At 39.8% G+C, this 23,557-nt stretch overlaps 2 protein-coding genes across 4 annotated transcripts in view; one reads left to right on the forward strand and one right to left on the reverse strand.

The window, feature by feature from the left end:
- Positions 1-6,382, reverse strand: part of niban2a (niban apoptosis regulator 2a) — a 31,802-nt gene extending 25,420 nt beyond the window's left edge. Inside the window, exons 1-3 of the mRNA XM_044333530.1 lie at positions 6,295-6,382; positions 6,067-6,145; positions 281-411 (exon numbers count right to left, since the gene is read on the reverse strand). Of these exons, the coding sequence (XP_044189465.1) occupies positions 281-411; positions 6,067-6,121 (186 nt within the window). The 5' untranslated portion in view covers positions 6,122-6,145; positions 6,295-6,382. The remainder of the gene's footprint in view (positions 1-280; positions 412-6,066; positions 6,146-6,294) is intronic.
- Positions 6,382-23,557, forward strand: part of stxbp1a (syntaxin binding protein 1a) — a 36,956-nt gene continuing 19,780 nt past the window's right edge. For 2 of the 3 annotated variants that reach the window (XM_044333532.1, XM_044333533.1), the window contains exons 1-5: positions 6,394-6,468; positions 7,677-7,896; positions 20,833-20,882; positions 22,741-22,822; positions 22,924-23,000. In XM_044333532.1, the coding sequence (XP_044189467.1) occupies positions 7,860-7,896; positions 20,833-20,882; positions 22,741-22,822; positions 22,924-23,000 (246 nt within the window). In that variant the 5' untranslated portion in view covers positions 6,394-6,468; positions 7,677-7,859. Of the gene's footprint in view, positions 6,469-7,676; positions 7,897-20,832; positions 20,883-22,740; positions 22,823-22,923; positions 23,001-23,557 lie in introns of all 3 variants that reach the window. The other variant, XM_044333534.1, reaches the window with a different exon arrangement.

Genomic DNA, 23,557 nt, shown 5'->3' on the forward strand with positions numbered 1-23,557 from the left:
ATTACTTGTGGTGAAGTGGTGAATGCAGTGTTATCATAATTGAAATCAATGAACTTACAAAAATAAGAACCAAGTTGTAATAAAGTGGAATTATCCTTCAATATCCAGTTCCATGTGGCATTAAAGACACCACAACTAATATGTTTACACAAATTACAAAGATCTTGTTCGATGGGGAAGAAACATCCTTTCTTTCTTTGTAGTTTTGTTTATGTCTTTTATCGTTCTATCCACTGAGCACGTTTGAACCTCTCTTGTGAAGCAGAGATATTGAACTTGCCTTTCTGTGAAGCAGCTGTGACTGCGTCCCTCCTCCTCCTTCTATCTCAAAGCGGACGCTGTTAAAGAGCGCGACCGCATACTGCTGCTCGTACACATTACTGAAGTCCTTCATCACATCTCTGGTCCGAGCTGCAGGAGGAGACAGACAGACACACAACATCAGCAAACATCCAAACTACACTAATGATATATTTCTATAGCACTTTTACTGAAGATACAGTAGAGTGAAAAGTCAGTCTTATTACAAGGGATAACATTTGTGTTGAAAGGTACACACTGTAACATATTTGAGGTAAAACATCAACTCAGTCCTGCAGTGTACACTAATGAAGAAATCTTCAATGACATAGTAAAAGTTGATATTGGTTCAAACAACACAAGTCACAAAAGAACAAATCAAGCAGTTCAATTAATCCCCAACAAGGTAGTTTTGTTGCAGAGTGACTGATTTCCACCAACTTTTCAAAACGTATCAGTATTGCAATTTAAGTTTCTTTGTTAAATATTAGCTAAGTGTTGAAGGGGAGCAGACATTCTCCTGTGAAGATAAATTGTTGCAGTTGAGGCCACAAACCTTCACTGCTGCTATCAGCTCTTTATGAAAAGTGCCATACAATAAAATGTAAAATGGATCTTTTGAAAATGGAAGATAGTGACTCAGGTGCAGCATTCAACAGAGATGTCTACCATGTATTATCAGTATAATTCACACTCTCCTGTATGTCACGGCTGTCTGGTACAGCTCAGTCACAGGAAAATGTTTGGATGGAAAGCTTTTGCATAGCTGAAGTATAACCACAGTCATAAGACATTTGAATGAATGGAAGACGTTTGAACATTCTCTAGCTTAAAATGTTATTTCTCAGCTACTTCTAAGGCTGGGCATTGAACCTTTGTGCTTTTTTGGTACAGGTCAAAATATGTCTGCGGCACAGATCGACAACAGTCAACCACTGAATGCCCGCATTGAATTTCTGGTCAGATTTGTAATCTCGTTTACTTATTCTTTAAATCTAATTATCTTATCAGCATTAGATTCGAAACATTTCAACTGTGCACTACGAAATCAGATCTGGCTGACAATTTTTTCACTCCCTAAATTATAATGCTACTAAAATCAGTGACATAATTTAGGGGAGATGGTCCTTAACTGTCCTTAGCCAATTAAAATCCAGGTTTCTCCTTTTTAATTACCCTCAAGGTCACTGACAGTATCATATGTATTCTGTATCATCTTGTTCCAGCTCTTTATTGAATGCATCATATTTACACTGAACTCAAACCCAAGACGCCATGTTTTTACAGCTGTACTATTCAATTAAATTGTTGCTCATCGTGTAATTCACCTTTCCTGGACAAATTTCAAGACAAATTTGAAGATGTCACCCTGCACTCTAGGAAATCATGAAAGGTATTTTTCACTATGATTAGATATTTTAAAGACTAACGATTAATCAATTAACTGAAAAGTGAAAATAAAAAGCAGCGTCTTCCTTTGGGGTTCAATAAAGTTGGATCATTGTTTTCCTTATCACAGATCCTCTCCACTGCTTGACTCATCATTTCTTTTCCACTGCTGTTTGCAACCAGTTTCCAATAAATAGTCCAAGACCCTGATGGATGGGACGCAGGTTTTCCCACGTTCCGATACTGGAGAAAGAGTCTGTTAGCGAGCCAATCAGAGTGTTTGGCTCTGTCAGCGGCAGACAGCGTTGACTATGATCTGTTTATGGAAGGTACAACACAGGAAGGAGGGAGCCAGCCTGCAGAGGGAGAGCAGGAAGGAAAGAGCTGACAGGACAGGATAGACAGGGAGAGAATGTGGAGGAGGTGGGACAGGGACACATGGACTAATTAAAAACATCATCTGTTTCATACCAGGATGGGACAGATGACTGATGAGACTCAGACTCTTTTTCCTCCTGTAAATCCACTGTTTAGTAGGGCTGCGTATCAAACCTCAATATTTTTCTGGTACTGACCAGAATGTGTCTGAGTATTGAGTAATGTGTATTTTAAATTGTCAGGTACAAAATGTTTCAACCATTTTGCCTTTTTTTATGTGTTTATCTGATTCTGGATAGAAACTTTTTTCTGTTCTGTGTAAATTTCCACCAAATATGTGTTGGTTAATGAGGCCTCCATTCCAAACGTGCAGGGAGTCAGTCGGTACTTTCCGTTGGTTGTCTTGCTGTGCCAAAGTCAGCAGACTGAAAAACTGGAGTTTGGGAACAAAGACCTCTCCTTAAATACATACTCCACTATTTAGGCCTGCCAATATTAATCTTTCTTTCCTGTTTCTCTCAGTTTGCATATTCCTCCATTCACTCCAAGACCTGTTTTCTATATCCTTTTGCTCTCTTGTCCAGTGCAGGAACCAGAAAGAAAACTGACATAGTCATCCTGTAGTCCATCAATGAGATGTGCCTCCAACCCTTAACCACCTGAAATCACTGAGCTAATACACTCGCTCTTTACTTGACCCCAAATATGTATAGATGTTGATACCAGAACACAATCACACCTGCACTCACACATGGGAGAACATACCCAGAGGCAGTTATTTTATTGGTTTGAAGACCTTTTCACATGTTATTACAAACTAACTATAAATTACGTAAGATTGCACCTCGAATCTAAATGTGCTGATTATGGAAAAATACTATGATGAAAGAAGGGCTAGACTGGCCAAGGGATTAAGGCACCAACCATGAACCTTAACGGCTCTGTTTTGCGTCAAGCAGCAGACTTTTGCATGCCATTCTCCATTTCTCGCTCCCTCCATTACTGACTAACAATAAAGGCATACAATTTGACTGAAATTGACTGAGGATATTCACTTCTTAAAAAATTTAAATATCAAGTGGTTGGCAGATAATACAAGCGTCTGTTGTTTCAGCTTTGCTGACCAGGGGCTCGTTTCACCAAAAGTACAACATGCACACAACATGACTTGCAAGATGAGATCATTTCTTTCTCCCCTTTCGGCATGTTTCTCAGATCAAAACAAATGTCATACCTGCAGATTTAACAGCAATTTGCTAGTGTCAGTCATGTGTGAAACAAGACAATATTATATTGATTTATTGCCCAGCTTTGTCTTTGTCTTGTTTTATCTTAGCTAAAATGACCAGAAGTTTGAATTCTACTATGGAGCACAATAGTAGATACTCATTTATCTTCTAATATGTACAGAAAACCTCAGGATCATGTTCCAGCTTTTCAGAAAGCCTGATGAAACAAACACTCAATGAGAAAATCTACAGAGTTACAGATGATAGTGGGAGAGATGCTAGCTAGCAGAGGGGGCGGATAATAGCTCGTTTTAGGGTTTAGATGGTTTCACTCAAATGTTGTTTATCCCTGTATTCTAGTGAGCAGGGTCTCAGTTACACAAACTGCACCACATCTGACAAGAAAACTGGGAAAACTGCATAGCAGCAACTCTGAGGAGTATTTCCCACAGACAGGCTCATGTTGTATGCGTCATTCAGTCTCTGCTATTTCTGTCAATGCATTGTAATGTGTGTTTGTACGTGATCATCTTGTGAGAATGTGCTAAGGCAGCGAGGATGAAGAAATCACCTTGCTGGGAGGTACGTACAACAAATAAGACTCCCAGAGCAAGAACGCTGAGTAGAAAAGAAGAGCAGCAGAGGATCCACAGAGAGAGGTGGTGGGGGTGGAGACAATAGAGGCAGCGGGCGTGTGAGACTTAGCAGTTTCAGCTACAGTATTAATCCTGTGACATGTTTCTACTTGCTTTACTTCTGCAGCTTCGCACACTATCTTCTGTATCTTTCTCTCAACCAGACTCCTGCAGAAAAAAGCACTACACGATTTAAGTTAATCTAGCTAAAACCCTAAAATGACATGAAGTTAATGTTGCTGTCCACAGTAACAATACAGTTTAAACCTCCCTGTGCATTCCTGCATTCTAGCAGATTGACAGCAACATAAATACATTTCCCAAATAGGCCGACTGTTCTGATGAGACAACACCTTTTGTCAACACTTGAGTCAAGTGATGACACTTGAGCCAGCTCCACTCACAGATGAGGATTGTGAAATGCAGTTGAAAGCTGAGAAAAAGCTAGTAAGAGGACCTTTGGGATGAGAGTACGATGTTACACATAGTGTGAACTTCCGTACTCGACACGTTTCATGTTTGTTTACAGATTCTTTTCAGCTCACCCTGAATCTGAAAGGTTGTTGTATAGCTTGATTGAAAGTTGTGATAAATGGTAAAATGACAATCACAGTTTCCTAGAAAAGTGAGTCATGTCCTCAAATTTGTTGTTTTTTTCCAACCGACATTCCAAAACTCAACAATTCAATTTACAATTATAGAAAACAGAGAGAAGACGTCCAGCAAATCGTCACATTAGAGAAGCTGGAACCAGAGAATGTTTGGCATTTGTCTTTGATAAGTGACGTAAATGGCTAGTTCTTTATCAAAAATGTTGTTGATATATTTTGCGTTGATCAAATAATCAGTTGATTGACCGAATCTCTTTAAATACACAGTAATAAACACAGCTGGTGTAAAGAGGCAGCTGCAAACAGGGTCATACGTCTGACTTTCTGAGACTATTTCTCTTTCTGGTTCACAAACAGCAGCAACAACAAACAAACTGATTGTCTGGCCAACAAAAAATCATATTTGGTTGTGTGTGTGTTTGTGTGTGGTGTGCTGTGGTTTGGTTTGATTTCCACTTGCAATTACGCCTGCCAGCATATACACACAAACACAATTACAATAGTGAAAGAATATCCTAACCCAGCCTTAAACGATTCTGTGACAGGTTTCTGGAAAGCACAAGTCTAAAGGATCTAACCACCAGCACAAACATAACAACAAGCAAGTCTCATTCTTCCTGAGTTATTTCTGATCCTCTAACTACTTCTAGCAAAGAGAATCTGATCATTTTTAGGGAAGCATCCACTGATCCAAGTATTTCACTCCACTCCCACGCCCGCTGAAATAATCACACAGACCTGCACAGTTCACTTTGGGGAGGCTGGAGCAATCTGAGACTTAAATAGCAGTGAGTCCCAAACTTATACAAACATGCTCCCCTTTGGGAAACCTACTTATTATCTCTGAGAAATAGGCCTGCAGCAGACGTGGGATTGAGGGGAACTCTTCAAGTAGAGCAGAGCAACAATCCCCTGATATAAATAAATTTTTTATAAAAATGAAACCCGGGAAGGGAACGCTTGCTGTGAAGTAAACCAGGAGTTAATGTCTTTTGTAGATTCTTTGGTTAAATCATGCAGGAAGGTTTCAGTGGATTTCTCTGTGTGGGTCAGCATGATGACAGCTCAGTATAAAAGCAGTTTGGTTTATCTGAAGTAGAGCTTTCTCCAACAGATAAACATGGGTTTTATGCTGTAGGCTATTAATCTTTTGACTTTGAAAGACAAAATTGCCCAAATTGCAATGAAGCCCAACTGGAATTTAAAAGAATTTTCTAGCTTTTAAAACCCTGGTATTTGGAAAAGTGAATTAAAGACATTTCAAGACTCGCAGACATGCTGAACGAATGCTTTTACTCTGGATGAGTTTATAAAACCAGAAAAGTAGTTTCACATAATGGAAATTCACTGAATGATGAGTAATGAGGAGATAATAGAGCAAGCCATGAATTATGTAATAGCAGTATGTTGATAACCCTACACGAGGATATAAAAACTGAACACACTTGTTACAAACTTTGATGAAAGCTCCACTGCTGCTTTAGATTTAAACAAAATGACTTGGTGCAGGAACTCTTCTCTCACCTGTAATCATCTCCCGTCTGCTCTCATCCAGGTGAGAGGAAACCACGTCCCCCATGGTTACAGGAAAGCCTCACAGATCCTGTAAGTATCCGAGCTGGTTACAAACTGTACAGATTTCCAGGTGAAGTTGGTGATATCTGCAAATATCCGAGCTGAGCCGCTGGGGGTTAAAAAAGCTTTACTTTCCCTCCTGAGAGACGCACTGCTCCTGACTACTCTCCTGCTTACCCCAATGAGGAGGAAGACTGAGGCGAGGTGTCAACTCCCGGGCGGTGAGGAGGAGGAGGAGGAGACTGAGGAGGTGAACACTGGTCTGGTTCACGGTGGCAGGACACACCCTCTGGGAGTCATCACTGGTCCAACGTGTTCAGTCGGCGCTGCCAAGGGTGTGGCCTGCGTAGAGTAAGACCATGTTCAATATCTACTGTGTATCTCAGTGCTATTTTTTGGGTGCTGTCCTTATTTGGTGTTAAACTTATGACTTGTTGATATGAAATTGTAAGACACCAACTCCCATTTATTCAGATATCACCACTAACCAATGAGGCTTTTTGCAGTTTATTTCAAAACTGATTTAAAAAAAAAAAAAATTCTTACAACACTATAAAACCAAAATAAGCAGACTTCAATTGAATTAGAAGTTCTGCATTGGAGTGAAACCGTTTTCCATGATGCCCAGTGCAGGTCCTGCAGAAAGACACATGCTGCCCCCTTGTGGACACTTTCTGTCCCGGCTGTTTTATATTTAAACTGGCCTGTATCTACCTCACACATCCTCCATCACAGCAAACCTGTGATATAAATTCAATTACTCACTTTTTTTTAATTGCCGTGCTTAAAATAGGCCTATGAGTGTAATTTAACCTTTAATGGAAAACCATGTACAATATTCTCACTGACTGATGTCTTATAAACTGTTGACAACTGTCGAGTTCTGAGTTAATCATTTATTAGATTAGTTGTTACTTCTCTTTCTGGGGTCCATATGAATACAGGAACAGCAATAATCTCCACTAGTGCTGAAAGTACAAATGTATCAGCTGATCAACAGAAAATATTACACAACAACGTCAGTGATCTATTAATCGTTAGTGTCATTTTTTCAAGCAAATTTACACAAATTTACTCAATTGTGTGTTTGAGCCTCGTTCATATTTGTGAATGAACTTTTTTTATTATTTTGGACAGTTTTCAGGTAAAATAAGGAACTTCAACATCATCTTGGGCTCTGGGAACTTTGACATTTGTAGACTATGATTAATGAAAAGAATCATCAGACCTACTTGCCTTCACCAATTAAAAACTACTAATCGATTAACTAATTACTACTAATCACCATTTACACCAAACGCAATAAAATAGCATCAAAACCAAACATATGACATAGCCTGTAGAGAGGTTATAGAGTGGGGTCATCCTCTGCTGTAGGCTGTACATACTATACATACTATAGGCTACAGACACTAACTGCATGTGGCATGTTTCTGGATACACAAGCTCTAAAATATCATTATTTTATAAGGAATGTATCTGTAAGGGTTTATGAGGGGCTACAGAACAAGCTGTTAATGAAGCTTGTCATTATACGGCTAATCAAGGAATTGTTTTAGGCTAATAAGACGCAGTTGTATCCAATTGTGCAACACCACCTATGATCGGATGATGCGGAAGGATACGTGGTGACGTTTCCCACTGGAGGCTCCTCCGCAGCGATGTGAGGTGAACACAGAGAGGAGAGAGAGAGAGAGGGAGGAAGCAGAGGGTGAACACTCGGTCCAACACTCAGCAGCATCATGGCACCTATCGGATTAAAGGCGGTGGTCGGCGAAAGTAAGATTTTCACTATTATTATTTTTGCTCAGAATTTGTGGAGATGTTCCGCTGCGGCTCTGCGCTGTGCGCGCAAATGTGTTTGTGTTTTAACAGGATGCGGATGGCTGGATGGCAGTGATGATGATGGTGATGAAGGTAGTGCTGTTGGTGCCCCATTGTATCCCATTGTAAACCACAGCCGTGTGGTGAGGGAGCTGTAGATAACCTGCAGAGGCTGGTTTGTCTCACTGGGCTCCTGCGGCGCGGATGCGCAATAGTATTTAAAGCGGCCGAGACCTGAAAATGGCTCTAACAAGCAGCGATTAGCCCACTGATGAAAATGTAGGCATCCTTGTCCAGCATGATGCAGAAAGCCTGGAGGCAAATGTAGCCCACATACGCCCTTTTAGCCTCAATTTATTTCAGGAATAATCCGCGCTGCATTGGAGCTGCATCACAACTGTAGTTTTGACTGACTATTGTGCAAGAGGATGCTGCAGACACTGGCTTCTCACGCCTTGGTTAGCTAATTATAGTCTGTAATCTACTGTAATGCTATTGATTGTAAAGTGATTGGACATTAACACTCTCTCTCTGTGGGATTCCCTGATTTCAGCAGTGCCTCACCCCTCTGATGGATCATGAATCGGTTGCGTAAAACACCCTTTCTAACCCGGTGCGGTCGAAAGCTGAAACAAGCTGCTGTCAGCTCTGTTTCACATTAATGGCGGATTGTATTCAAGGCGAGAAAGTTCCCTTGCGAGAAATTCCGCATTATCTGTGTACAAGCTACCGTCTAGTGAATGCCCTTTCATCATCATCTGCCCTTTCCTGGCAGTGCGCCACCGATCAAACCCGGTCTGTGTAACCCTGCATCGTTCAGACGCTCTAGACTCGACTCTCCACTGTCTGATTTTGTCCATTTAGACTCATTTCATTCGGCCGATGCTTCAGCAGTGTCGGTGTGTGGTGCTGATGCAGGCCTGAACATGGAGGCGCAGCTCGATTCTCCTCAGCAGGGTCAACTGGGTGCAAGTGTTGGTGGTCGTGATGATGTGAGACAGGCCTGCATAGTAAAGACTCACACAGAGCACTCAGATAATGTGAAGCCAGCTATTCTAATTTATAATTATTGTTTGCCATCGTTTCTTCAGCTGCACGTTCCCATCATTAACGTGCCCTGCCCATGGTGCAGGATTTGCCTCATTTAATATCTGTTGTTCAGCTTATTGATTCGGTTTCACATCTCATCTCTTACAAAAATCTACACTCGCTCTGTAGTAACGCCTCACTTTCTGGCAGTAAGATTGCTGAATCTTTAAATTCCTTAAATTGTATCAAGCTCAGTGGTGTATCATATTACTCATGGGTTCTGCTGCAAATTTTTGGGCCCCCACCCCCACCCCCACCTCATCACACACACACACACACACATACACATCCACCTCCCCAGTCATACACACTTCCTCTGCTATGATATGATGGAGGGTGAAAATGCCTCTACAGACCTCCCACATGGAGCACACAAGAGCTGATCCTGAACTACTAATGATTACACATCCAAAAATGTAAATTCACTCTGAAGCCAACAATATAATATTATATAATAAATATAATAACATTTTTTTTTTGATTAATGGTAGCCTATATAAACTGACTGTAGTATAGGGCTGGAGGATATGGCTGCATACTTTAACAACTGACTTTGTCCATTTGTAATTACAGTTAGCTTCTGTCCATTTTTAATTACAATATAATCATGTAAAACAATGATATGATATGATTATATTGTCATGATAAGATTCCAATGCTCATACTGACTTTATAGCCCAGCCCTACTGTGTAGTTGGAGCAGATTTTTGGATACTTGAGTAGGAAACGTTGTTTGGCCCAGGTGCCATATTGTGGGTGAGGTGAGAATAAGTATTAGTGGGAGCCCAGACCTGCAGTTTCACGCCCTGCATCACTGCTAGCTGTGCTAGTGAGGAGATTGTCATGGCATGGTAAAATTTTTTGATTTAAGGCCCTCAGACTGAAATTTGATGGGAATGAAATCCTCTGCGCACCTACACCATTACAACTCCACGCTTTACATGCCAGATATTCTTGCATGTTCTGTCTTCTTTAATCATGTAGGCCTTGTAACTGTCAATTACATAATCCCGTTGGTTAAAGTAAAGGCAAGCACATGCAAGCTCGAGTGTCGAATGAATCGTCTTTTACAGAACAATGTAAACACTTGTGCGTGTTTCCCAGTAGGTGAAGGCAGGGACGCTGCAGGCAACACCTGCGCTCTGTTTGGCTTAGGTGAAGCCGGGATGGGATTGGTGGAGGTGGAGGGGGCAGAGAGGGAGGGGGGGGCGACACCATCATGGGTCCTCTCTGCAGCAGTGGATGTAGCAGCCAGGATGGAGGAGAGGGGGGGATGGGCAGCGAGCAATGCTTCACCCTCCCTTTTCATGACTGTATGTGAGCATCATTCCCAGAGAGCAACAGAAGCTGAATGAGGATCTCATCAGTCAGCAAAAGCCTGAGCTGATGGGTATTTATTTAAAAACGGTGTTGCTTCTCAGGTGAACAGATTTGATGAAACTCAGTGATCATTACGTTTTGCAAATTACAACCCAGAGATTAAAAAGAAATATTCTGTATTTGACACTCAAGACGTGAACACTTTACAATATGATGCATGCAGAGTTGGTGGACTGGATATTATCATAGTGTGCAGGTGTTTATTCTGCCCACTCCTTGTATTTCTCAAGAAATACAACAGGACAGTTATGATTTATTTTATGTCAACCTAGATAAGGAATCACCTACTTTCAGTCATTCATTCATTTATTTAAATGTGGGTTATATGGATAAAATTGTGTATTACAGTATATGTAATTTTATATTGTGATATAGTAACATTTCTGGAAATTAAGTTGAGAAACAGTTAGTAGATGAAATAGAAGAATAGAAATGCCTTTTTTGACTGTTCAAGAGAGATACTTAATTACCTCTCCGCCAAAATCCTATAAATCCAATAATACCATATAACAGTCCCGATCTGCAACATTGTCTACAATGACCCAACACAAGATATAAAACGGAGAGCTACCTCAATAGAAATGTAGAAAATCTCTGACATATTATAGACGTTATTGTCTACCTGCTTATTGTTGTGCAGGGTCATGAGGTTCATACTGCACATGCAGTGCTGTTAAACTGACACCTAGCACTCAGCATGAATATAATCACCATCCTGTGATTGCATAACAGGTAAAAGTAATGTGATTGTCCACTTCAGAGACCATATATGCCCGATGAGCAGATTGAGTTAAAGGTTTAGATCATGAAAATTGCATTCAGTAACTTCAGTGTAACCTTACTATTGTTTAAATGGCATTCTGTTAATACAGGAGCTTTTCATTTTGGCTTTTGCCTTCATCTGATGTTACACAGTTGAGATCTGTCAGGAAATGCAGGTAGAGAGAGGGGGTTTGACGTCCGCCTGACTTGAACCACGGACATTGTGATCACATGGTCACAGTCTTAGATCCCCTGGTCAACGTGATACTCGTCAGTAGCTGTGGACTGAATTTGGGTTCTGCTCTGAATGTACATTTTCTCATTTTCTCCTTGTGGCATTTTGATGACTTTATTCATCAGTCAACTGGTCAGAACACTGAAATTAGCTTGTCGTAATCCAAACATTGAATAGTTGTACCATACCCACAATGCTAAAAATTCAATTTTTGCTGTCCTCATGTGTCACTGATAGGGCTGTGAATGAAGTCATTTTGTCCTGATTCTATATTATATACTGTTACTAAATGCTATACATTATTCTTCACTGTATAATATTTTGGAAATTAGGATACAATAAATTTGTACTGTAAGATATTGTAACAACAGCAAATGATGCAAGGCTTGTGCTGAAAGATGTCACTGGAGTTGTATAAAGGACTGGGGTTTTTGAGTATTTATGCCCGTTTCTTTCAGTCTTTTCTCTTGTTGCAACATTTTAAAAACATTAATGTACTAGTTGAGCTAGTTGAGTTAGGATACGATGTGATTAGCCTAGCTTAGCATAAAGACTGGAAGTAGGAGGAAACAGCTAGCCTGGCCCAGTCCAAAGTTTTAGTTTATTGGGGACCAACAGCCAGCGACAGTGACTGTGCAGCTTCCCCAAGTCTTGTCATCGTAGGGAGGTTGCCAGGTTTGTTTCCATCCTGCTTGTGCCAAGACCAAAATCAAAACTTGTGCTCGCCAATTGTATCCCGGAACCCGCGCTATCGCAAGAAATGCTGCACAGAAGCACTGATCAGGTAGATAAACTGGATATCTGAAACCACAAACTTCCTTTTTTGCATTTCTCTTTAGGTACTGATAAAAGAAATGAGATAAACGGTATTTAATGATGAGCTTTAAAAGTCTTGGTTGGCATATTTTGTTTAATTTTTGTCTAGGGCCAGGGTAGCTGCTAGTGTTCAGTCTTTATGCTAAGCTAGGCTAAGCATACCTTGACTCCAGCTCCATATATTGATATTGAGATTGATATTGATCTCCTCATCTCACTCTCAGAATAAGGAAGCAAATAAGAAAATTTCCCAAAATGTTGAACTATTCCTTTAAATATCTTATTGGTTGTGATGAGTAAGTTCAGTCTTCCTTGTATGAAGCAGCCGGATGTGTATTTACTCCTCTCAGTGTCAGACTGTGTAGAGGAGAAGAAAGGAAGAAGGTGAAACAGAGAAGGACACATGCATGCACTTAGTTGCACGCACACACACATACACGCACACACACACACACACACAGTCTAAAGCTTTCAACTGACCTTGGAAGCATCGCTGAACCAGAGCATCACGCACATCGTCTGGGCTCAGTGTCTGACGCAGTGCCTGCAGCCCCTGGGCCTCCGTAGAACACACACACACACACACACACACACACACACACAACAAACACACATGCAGGCTACACACATACAAGCACATGTTCCCAAATAAATCCATGCCGAAATGTCATGTCGCTGTGGCTACAGAGCATGAAGGGCTGGCAGAAATAGAGCTCTCTAATGCAGGGTTACAGTGGCTCGTAATTGTAATGAATTCCCCTTCTCTTTCACTGAGGAAGAGTGCTGTGTCAGAGCTGGCAGACATCCTCTTCCTCCCACTCCTCTCAGCAGCACGTGACCGCTCTCGCCATCCTCCTCTCGCATACATACAGTACGCACACACATACAGTGGAGACATATTTAACACAGTGTTACCGAAATATATTCTTATAGAAGATCGGTACGGTAAGAGAGCCAAGTAGCGACAGCCAAGATGCTCTTGTCCTCCAGCGACAGCAACAAAAACGCAGATTAAGGAGAAAGAGAGAGGGATAGTGTGACATGATGGTGACGTGTCAGGTTGTTATGTTAACTGTAAGAGGATTTTATATGCAAAATGATACTGATTTGAGGTTTTATGCTGTACATTAACCAGTGAAACTGAGCCGGAGGAGACTGCAGAGCATTCAGAGCTCCAGCCAGGTTGTTGCAGCCTGCGGCATCACAATGCATCACTTGCTTTCCTACAGTCTATTATATACTTCCTGTCATTTTCAGTGCTCTGGGCTCCTGTGAGTTGTTTTCTAGCTTCATCTAAATCTTTCTTTGGTTACTTGCTGTAGAGAACAACTTGTACACCTCTTGAATTTATGCTTTGATTTTTAATACATACTGATATCAGCGTTATATTTTTGTAAAAGAACTGAAAACAATCAGCTGATTAATCAGTCTAAAGAAATGATTAGTGATCAAGTTTAAAATATTAAGTCTGACTGAAACGGCATTTAGGGCATGGTAAGCATCTGTAACATGATGGGCTTCTAACTGACATAATATGTGGGGTATAATGATGATGGGGATTTGATCAAATCGTTCAGGGATTTCATTTGATCACAATGAGTGTGACTTAGTGAGTATACAGCGTCTCTGGAGATTCACAGCGATTTGGAGCTGTAGAGGACTGTTGGCCTTCACCCACACCTTCCTCAACCCACTTTGTTAGAAGGGAAAAATGAATAAATTAGACTGCAACCCACACTCTATTGGAATGTTAACAAAATTCTTGCCAACCGATAATCCAAACACATAAAATCTCTCTGCTAAACTAAAGTACGACCCACGAGCACAGATGCCCACAAGCTCACAAAGTGAAGTGAGGTTTGTATAATGGGAAGGGTTAGTCCCAGGTCTAACTCCAAATTACATATGATAGGATCCTTTTATGTTTACACCCCTGAGTTTAAAATGAGTCATCAAAAAGGTTAAGTAAGAGAAAAGAGATTTGGATATAGAATAACTCAAAAAATATTTTTCGTAACATATATTTGACAAATACCAAGAGATTAAGAGAAAAAATAACAGTAGTTTCATATTATAACCATAACCATAAAAACAAAGAGCCTCTCGTCTTACCACTCTGAGAAAAAAGGACTTAAGTAGGTCATCACTCTCTGAGTGAAATGTGTTGAAAAGACAAGACAAGATGTGTTCTTATAACACACAGAACAGTTTAGTCATACTTGCTAAAATTATTCTACCTGTGGGTGTTCAGTAGGAGTTTAAGACACCCAAGTGTTGCATCTGTTAGTTAACTGGTTGTCATCGACCTAATTATGTAAGAAAACAAACAGTGTTATCATGTGCAACATTTCAAAACATTTTAACATTAAAGAAAAGAAAAATTGAATGTAATTTCTTAAGAGGTAAAACAGGAAATATATACATACATACAGTATTTTTAATCAACTGTGAGAGTGGAGCAATAATACAAAGCTGTATGTGTACAGTACATGCACACAGCATGTGTACACAGTATATGTATGCTGTAAATGTGTTTACTGGATAAAATCATACAGACTGTGAGTAGCACTAGCTGACCACTATGGACAGCATCTACTGGTAGTAATAGTCAACTAGTCTGCAAACCCTTTCATGTGAGAGGTGAAATACACAATGAAGGCCACACATAGCCTGATGCATTCATGTGTGAAATTAACAATAAATCATGTTGTTGTTGCCGCATTACTGACTTCTGTGGATTGATAAGACCACCCATTCATCTGAATGTCCCCTCAGAGAAGCTCCTTGCTGTCAGATGAACAGAGGTGGCCGATAGCTCCACGTGTGTTGCGATTGAATTGCAAGCACAGAAGACTTTCTTCTTGTCTCAAGATGTTAAAAATGTATGAATATGTTGATTCTTGCTGAGTAATCACACCAGTGTTGACTGATGCATCCACACCGTTGGCTGGCACTGCTAGGCCTGCTCCCTTTGGAAATATAAAGGGCTCCCGCACGCCTACCTGCTGTCATATGTGGTCATAAGTCTTTATATGTCTTCTGCATCTGCTCAGATTTCAGCTTAATGAGCTACGTTTACTGTATGTAAACTACAGGAGAAATACTGCCCACACAGTCACCAGAGATCAGTCCACTACCATTAATATACTGTATTTCTGGCAGGAAGATTTCTCAGTGGATGCGCTGTCAGAGCATCTCTGCTCTCAGGTCTCGTGTTTTTGCCTTTTCTCTGCTCCTGTACATCATCTCCCCATCGACGCAGGTCATGGGAAAGGGTCCTCACGTCCTCCCATTTACTGGTGACCTGCACTTCTCATCAGCCTGCATGACCTCTGAGTGGATGGATGTTGGAGGCCACAAAGTCATGATCCTCTTCTGCTTTTTCTTATATCTCACTTGTGCTGGTTGGGGCTGGTTAGTGGTGTTATGTAACTGCAGGCCAGCTGCAGACTAACAGTGGGCTGAGAATAAATGACTGCTGGGTTTCAGCTTTGATACTCACATACAATTTTTTATGATTGGTTTCATTTTTTGGATGTAATTTAATGCGATATCAGGATATACTGAACTGCAGGAAATCATAGCAACTGTGATGTTTCATGCTACGTTACCAGTTAACCCTCACTGTTAAAATAAACTCAATGTTAGTTAAACTGACTACAAACACTTGAACAAATGGATCACCATTTAAACAAGGGATGCAAATAACTATTATTTTGATTATGAGGTAATCTGTTGATAATTTTCATTAACTGAGTGATTCTTTGGATTAAAAATTTAAAAAATACTGATATATGCCCACTGAAAGTTAATTTATGTCTTAAAACTGCAGTGCAAATCCTGATTTAAATCAGTTATCAATGACATAAAACAGAGAAAAGCAGATAGTTTTCACATTTGAGGAACTTTAATTGTTAGGTACTTGATAAATAACTATTGCAGTTAATCAATTATCAAAGCAAATTAGTCAATAAGCTATTGACTAATGATTTCAGCTCTGTTTTACACACACTATCAACTCAACATAAACCCCAGAAACCATGAAACCCTGGCTTCATGTTTCCTTTTTCAATATGGCCACTCTTAAGTTGAGACCCTAGAAATTGAAGCTTTAAGTGATTTTTTTTTTTAAAAAAAGCTGAACTGTGGTGATGGCCTTCTGAATTGTCTGCCTGTCTCTTTAAGATCAGACGTGTCAGATTCTCTCGGGAACGATGCCGCTGTGAAGCCGAGACCCAGAGAAAAAAAAATGGGTCATGTACTCATAGGTGAAAGTCCCTGAAGGGGGGAGAACCACAAGGCAAAGGGAAAAACTGTCGGCTACACTGTTGTAATATATGTGGAGTGGAGGCTGGGTGGAGGAGTGTACATCGACTCTATCAGCAGTATCATGTACAGTAACACATCACACTGCCTCTTAGGGTGTTATAATAGGGTGAAATAGGGTGAAATGTCAATATGTCTGATTCTGTCAAACAAAATTCTGCAATGTAATGTGTTTAGCAGTTGAGTTTTTTAAAATTTCATTAGCATTTTTCATAATTTAGTGTATTTTCTCTGTAAAAATCTTGTCGTGTCTTCTGCCCGTCTCCATTGTCGTACCCTGTTTTACCTTAAGGACGTGCATCCTGTTGAACTGGATGTGAGAGAGATTATGGGGATTTTGAGGAGTGTGTTTGTGCCACTCTGTCCGTTTGGTTGACACAGCTGTTGCACTGTGTTTGTTCAGGTCCTTTTCCTTCTGTCTGACCGATGCGTTCCTGTATTGTTGTACCACTATCAGGACGTCAGAGAGGAAAAATCCACAGCGCTGTCTCCTTCTGACGTGGTTTTGAATCTCATTCTTAACACGTCACTTACGAGAGTGTGCAGCGGCTACTTCACTAGCTTATCGTCTCATTATTCCCATGATTCCAACGAAGGCCAACACGCAGGAGACGAAAGAGAGGAAGAGTGAGTCGTTTCTAAAGACAATACAAAACTGATTTAACTGTAAGATTTCACACAGTTCCTGATGTCGCACACTATTTAGCCAGTCCACATCTAACAAATAAAACACACATTATCAAAAATAGGAAAAATACGTCATGATGTACAATTCAGTCCTTTATTTTTTTCTTGCAGGATGCTGGAAATTACACAAGGTCACTAAACTTCATGCGCCAATTGAATTGATAAAGGTGTTAGTTGTCTCATCCAAACAGATGCAATAAAACTAACAGGAGAGCGAGGGAGATGTCAGTCAACAAAACACAGTGTGTACATGCCCACACAGTCCTGAGAACAGAGACAAGTAGATTTAGTTCAAACACTTGTGTGGGTGAACCGTGACTGTTAAAGAGCTTTGAAATTGTGCTTAATTTTTGGCCACTTGGAGTCATTGGAACAATCTGGAAACAACATTGTCATAACCTTATATGTTATATGTTAGCAAACCGTTACACAGCATTTACACATCAAGGAGTAATATTATCATTCATTTGGACTTGTGTTTGTGTCCACATGATGAATGTAAGTCCAATATTCACTCTCCTTATAGCTCTGTTTTGTCTCAACTAACTCTTAAGGGAAATATTTGGTTCTTTTTCTGCTAAATGCTCTAATTTCTTCTCCAGCTAGTTGCTAGCTTTGTCTATCTGCCTTTGGTGCTGGGCCAGTGGTGTACAGTGGATTTATAAAAGCTTATTTGTTTAAAACAGCTGCCCGCTGCCGCTGCTGGAAACAAGGTTGATGAGGGCAGAGTTTGCAGGCCAGAAAACCAAAACAATGAGCTAAAAGGTGCTAAAACTCTCTGTAGAGCAGAGGGGAACTGCAGAGTCAGGTGATAATTCTCTGTGGGTTCGTCACTACAAGCAACACCTCTGGATCAATAGATCCATTGTTTATATAAAAATACTTTATAGTGCAGCTTTAGCATTGATTACACAACCTGATATCTCACAATCTTTTCATACATATTTCCCCAAACTGAGTATCAATGACTTATCAATAAACAATGAGGATTTTTTCTCAACTCTGAGCCTTCACAGACGAACATAAATGATAAAAGTTGCTGTCATTCAATTCCCATTTAGAGGCACAGTTAAAAACAGGAATCAGTGTGAAAGTAACTCTTTGCTTTTATTTTAATGCAATTTCTGTGTAGGACAAAATCACCATTTTTAAAAAATAAATGAATACAAGTTTACACCAGTATACCAGTTCAGTGACTGGAGATTTCCATTCTTGGAGCTTTTATCAGAAAACCTTTATCAGAAAAATGCTGCAGCAGACAACAAAAGGAAACACATCAGCTGCAGCAGAGGAAAAGGGAAAACGAGTGACGGATATCCCACTGCGTCTTTGTTTGTCTGTGTCTCATCCTGTGGCCCGGAGCCGCTGCTGAATGAAAAACAAGTCAACTTTTTAGGAATGAAAGTGAACCTGCTTGAATGCTGCAACTGTTACTTTGAGCATTTAGCATAGATTTGTCAAACTCCACAGTGAAAGCACACACCCCTTAATACATTAAAAGCCCATGTGTGTCAGTTTTTGGTTTTGTCACTTGAGTTGATATTCTCTCTGCTATTGTGCTGACGCAGCGGCTTACAGAACAGGATACAGAAGATGCTGGAAATAGACTGAAGGAAGCTGAGTTGGGGAATCTCTCATTTAGTGAGAATAAGATTTGCACTATTCCAAGATCATCTGTCCCACAGGAGGTCAGATACAGTTCCTCTGACTCACAGGAGGTGGAGGCCGGAGACTGACGCTGTTTCTGGATGAACTCGGTCACATTTCATTCACTTTCAGTATGTCAGCTGCTCTTAAAGGCCCATTCTGTGTTTTTTTTTTTCATTTTTTTTTTTTTTTTTTTTTTGACAACATAAATTTGATTTATAATCCTGCATGTAACTGAACGCTTTTCTTTGCTTCCTTCTTTACATCCATCCTATCTACATATCCTTCCTTCCATCATATCTATCTGTCCTATTGGTAGCCCTTAGCTCCTCCTTCTGTCTGTCAAAAGAGCCAATCAGAAGCTGTTATCTTCATCACCTGGAAGAATTTATCAGACGTTGTAGTGGAGGCAGAAAACAAAAGCGCTGACTGAAACGAACACACCCCTGATCTTTATTCGATGTGTGTTCTGTAATCTTTTGTACGAATCCTTTTTAATCTGTCGTAATCCATCAGTATCTGTGTGGCTTCAGGTTTTAGTCGGGGACGAAGGGCTTAGCGGTTTATATTTGCAGTGATCCAGCATGATGTTTAACAGTAATTCACCCTAAATGGATTTATCCTAATACGGCTGGCAGATGGTTGGCAAAGTGATCGGGCCAATATCAGTATCGTGGCATGAACACGGCCGTTGTGTTATAACCCCACAGTGGATTGGATTATTTCTCCTCTGTGGATTTTACTGGAGGTCCTGAGAAACAAAGCAGAACCATTTACCAGCAGTCTCTGTGTTTTTATTCACTCCGCACCGACAGTGTACATCTGTGGTTATTAACCTTGTTGCAGGCCATATCTGACTGTTGCATGTTGATATCCTCCAGTGCAGGAATTGCATTATGGGATTTTTAAATCTATATCAGTATGGTGGAACAGTTTAGTTTAAGTTGTTAGTTGAGTTTCGTTGAACTAATACTCAAACGTGTTCTTAAATCTATTCTCTACTCTATACTACAACTACAAAGTACATTTTTGTAGCAGCACATATATTACTGTTGTAGTATAGGTTATTTTTAGAGGATGCTCTTTTAGCAGTTTTGGCAGAAATCAGTGAATTTTTACACTTTGAAAAGAGTAAGACATATTCCTTAAAATATTTTTTTATCATCAAATTGTGGAACATTATTCTGAACTGAACTGCACTTTATTTGTTTCTGACATTCCTAAATACAATAATTGTATTTTACTTAAAAGATGATTGGGATTATCAGTATATGCGGTTGGGACGGAGGGATTTGCCGTCATTGCTGGTTGCTTGTTCTTTTGTAATTGTTAATTGAAATGAATGGCAGAAACAGTTGTCAAGATCTTTCACTGCTCAGTTGAGATCACAGTGAAAATCTAATTATGATTGTAATAATAAGATATTTAACATTTCTGGCAAAAAAAAAAAAAAGGAAATCTCTTTATGGACACAACAAATCACATGAAGTCAGCTGTCAGTGTTGTAGAACTGGATACTCAAATTAATGGAGCACATACTGTGCTGTAAGACAGAGCCATATGTGAACCCTCCACACACACACACGCACACACACACACACACACACAGGCAAAATTATCCAGTCAGAGAGGACATATTCAGGCCTGCAGGGTGCAGCGACACCGAAACAGCCAAACAAAGGTTGTTACATACCGTATATTCTCCTGAAATTTAGAAATTATTTATTTATGTTGACATCATGTGAAGGCCTTTATGTCTGAGGGTTGATATTAACTTACTGTGTAGACATAGCACTATCAGTGTGTGTGTGTGTGTGTGTGTGTGTGTGTGTGTGTGTGTGTGTGTGTGCCTTTTCATGAGTATTCCCTGTTTACTAAATGGAATATTTTTGCTCATCAGATCACCACGCACCCCTGAGATTCCTGATGTTTTGTTGTTTTTTTTACAGAGATTATGAATGATGTAATCAAGAAGATAAAGAAGAAGGGAGAATGGAAGGTAAGAAGAGACTCCCACACATGAAGAGACACATACAGTACATACATTTGTAGGCATTTGTTAGAAAAAAGTTACAAAAAAATACCCTGAAATTACAAACTGTGGGTCTAATTGAGGGGGGTGTTGATGTGGAGGACTGAGCCTCAAACCAAACAGTACATCATCATATTTCAATTACCGACATGTCTCGACTCCCACACAAAGTGATCAGTGAAGTCAACTGTTGTAGAGCTTGATTCAAATCAAATTTGGTTTGTTCCACATGTTGAACACATATATTTGATAATGTGCATTCTTGGAAGGAAAATCTGCCGTTCACTATTCACAACTGCTTTACAACTGGGCTGATATAGAATAGTCCTCCCTGTTCAGTGTTTGATTAGTGTTATAGCTGCCAGTAAAGACATAATGAAGTTTTCAGCAAAGTAGCCTCACTCTTCAATCTGCATCTTGTGTGAATGAGATAAAACAACTAGATTTCTTATTTCCAGGGCTTGAGTAGGAATTGGAAAAAAAAAAGATAGTCTAAACCAGCAGCCTGCTTACAGTAACATGCACACGCAGCATTTGGGAGCACGAGTCTTGTGTAGGCATTATTAATTCATTTAAGGACACAAATCACTCATGTGTAAAAAGAAACACTGATAGTTATTCATACACATGAATTATAAAAAACTTCTCCCTGATACCTGCTGGGTTCTGTATCTTTTATGGACAGAGGATTTTGGAGGCGTAAGCAGAAATCTAAGTTCTCATCCTGCAGGTCTCTGACTCAACTAAATGTTGGACGTCACACAGCAGCTGCACATTTTTACTTCTTTGCAGATTGTTTGAGCAGGAAACTGGGCTGATTTTGGTCGACGCTGATATTAGCTACATCACATATACCTATATTTACTGGAAAATGGCAATATTGAATAGTAATGGTATGTATGTAGTGCTCATTTCTAGTGAGTGATGTAAAATGTAACCAAATAATATATTAATCAAATAGTACTATAGATCCTGGAATAAGTCTTGAATAATGATGTCAGGGCTGTGCAGCTCTCCTGCACGAGCAAACAACCACAAAATTTAGTTAAATTTCATTTTCAGTACTAAGAAATGTCTTTACACAAATTACAACAACAGGAAAAAAAATAATTCTGAAGATAAAGCAAAGAGAAGTACATAAAAGATACAAACAATGTATGAAACACACACACATCAAATATAGAAGACACATAAAAACATTTAGAAGTGGCATAGAATGAAAAATAAATGAAAAGAAACTTCATATTTCAATAAGTCAAGTCAAGTTAAATCAATTTTATTAATATAGCCCAAAATCCTAAAGGTCAAATTTGCCTCAAGGGGTCTTTACGATCTGTGCAGCATATAATATCCTCTACCCTCAGACCCTCCACTCAGATAAGGAAAAACTCTTTTACTTCAGGAGGAGCAACAGAGGAAGGATCTCACTTCCAGGACAGATAGACGTGCAACAGTGTGTAATAAGTCCTCATATCATAATGGTCCACATTAGACAAGTCAGAATAACTAAAGCCATAGTCACATGAAAAGAGTTGAAGCCTGCATTTAAAGGAGGTGACTGAATAAGCCTGAGTCACTAACCAATGCAGGAAGAGCAGAGAGCTCCAATCAATTTGTTTTCATAGTTTTGACATTAAAATAAAACCGACCACTGACACACATTAGCTTCAGATATTTACTTAGACAATTCCTGGCAGTGAACATCAGAAAATTCCCAAGAATTTCTGTATAACTTTATTTGAATGAGACAGTTTTATTGTCAGCAAGCTGTAATATGAGTAATAAACTGTGTTTGTATAGTTACTGTCTTCTCTCCTGTTGCCAGGCGCTGATTGTAGACCAGCTGAGCATGAGGATGTTGTCATCCTGCTGCAAGATGACAGACATCATGACAGAGGGCATCACCAGTAAGAGACGATGGTCACGTCTACCGTTTCTCTGTGACACTTCCTTTAGTTTGTTTGTGTAACCGTGTGCCTGCATACGTCTGTTTCTCCTTTTCCTCTAGTCGTGGAGGACATCAACAAGCGGCGAGAGCCTCTTCCCAGCCTGGAGGCCATTTACCTGATTACACCCACAGAGAAGGTGAGCATGCTCTCTCTCTCCCTCTCTCTCTCTCTCATTCATAGTGTATATTCAGAGGTGTGTCAATGGCGGCAGGTCTGTGTTTTCAGCAGAGAGAACAGAGAAAGCCGCTGTATGTCAAACACATGGCTGTTGACTTACCCGAGGCAGATCACGCATACACACTTATTGGTTTCCATGGTCTCTGAATTCATTATTGGCGACACCATAATTAAGTTCAGTGTTGTCAAAGCAGGCTGTATAATGTTTTCAGTGTACCGTGAAGTGTATTATGTACTGTATGAAGGAGCACAGAACAGTTTCATATGCTGTTGTTGTTGCTCTGACATGTTCTGACATATTTTTTTTGCTTCTTTGACATAGTGTCACATTTTTCCTTAGTAAATATTTAACTTTGTTTTTGTTGGTTGGTTTAGACTGTTTAGTCTCTTTGGTCAATTGATTTAAGCTTCATTGGCATGTATTGTGTAGTGTTAAAAAGACTAAAAAAAAAAAAGTTTTTCATGTGCTCATTGTATTTATTCATTTAGTTCTGCTTATGTAAAAGCTTTGGCAAC

The sequence above is a fragment of the Thunnus albacares genome, chromosome 18, assembly GCF_914725855.1.
Source record: "Thunnus albacares chromosome 18, fThuAlb1.1, whole genome shotgun sequence".
NCBI lineage: Eukaryota > Metazoa > Chordata > Actinopteri > Scombriformes > Scombridae > Thunnus > Thunnus albacares.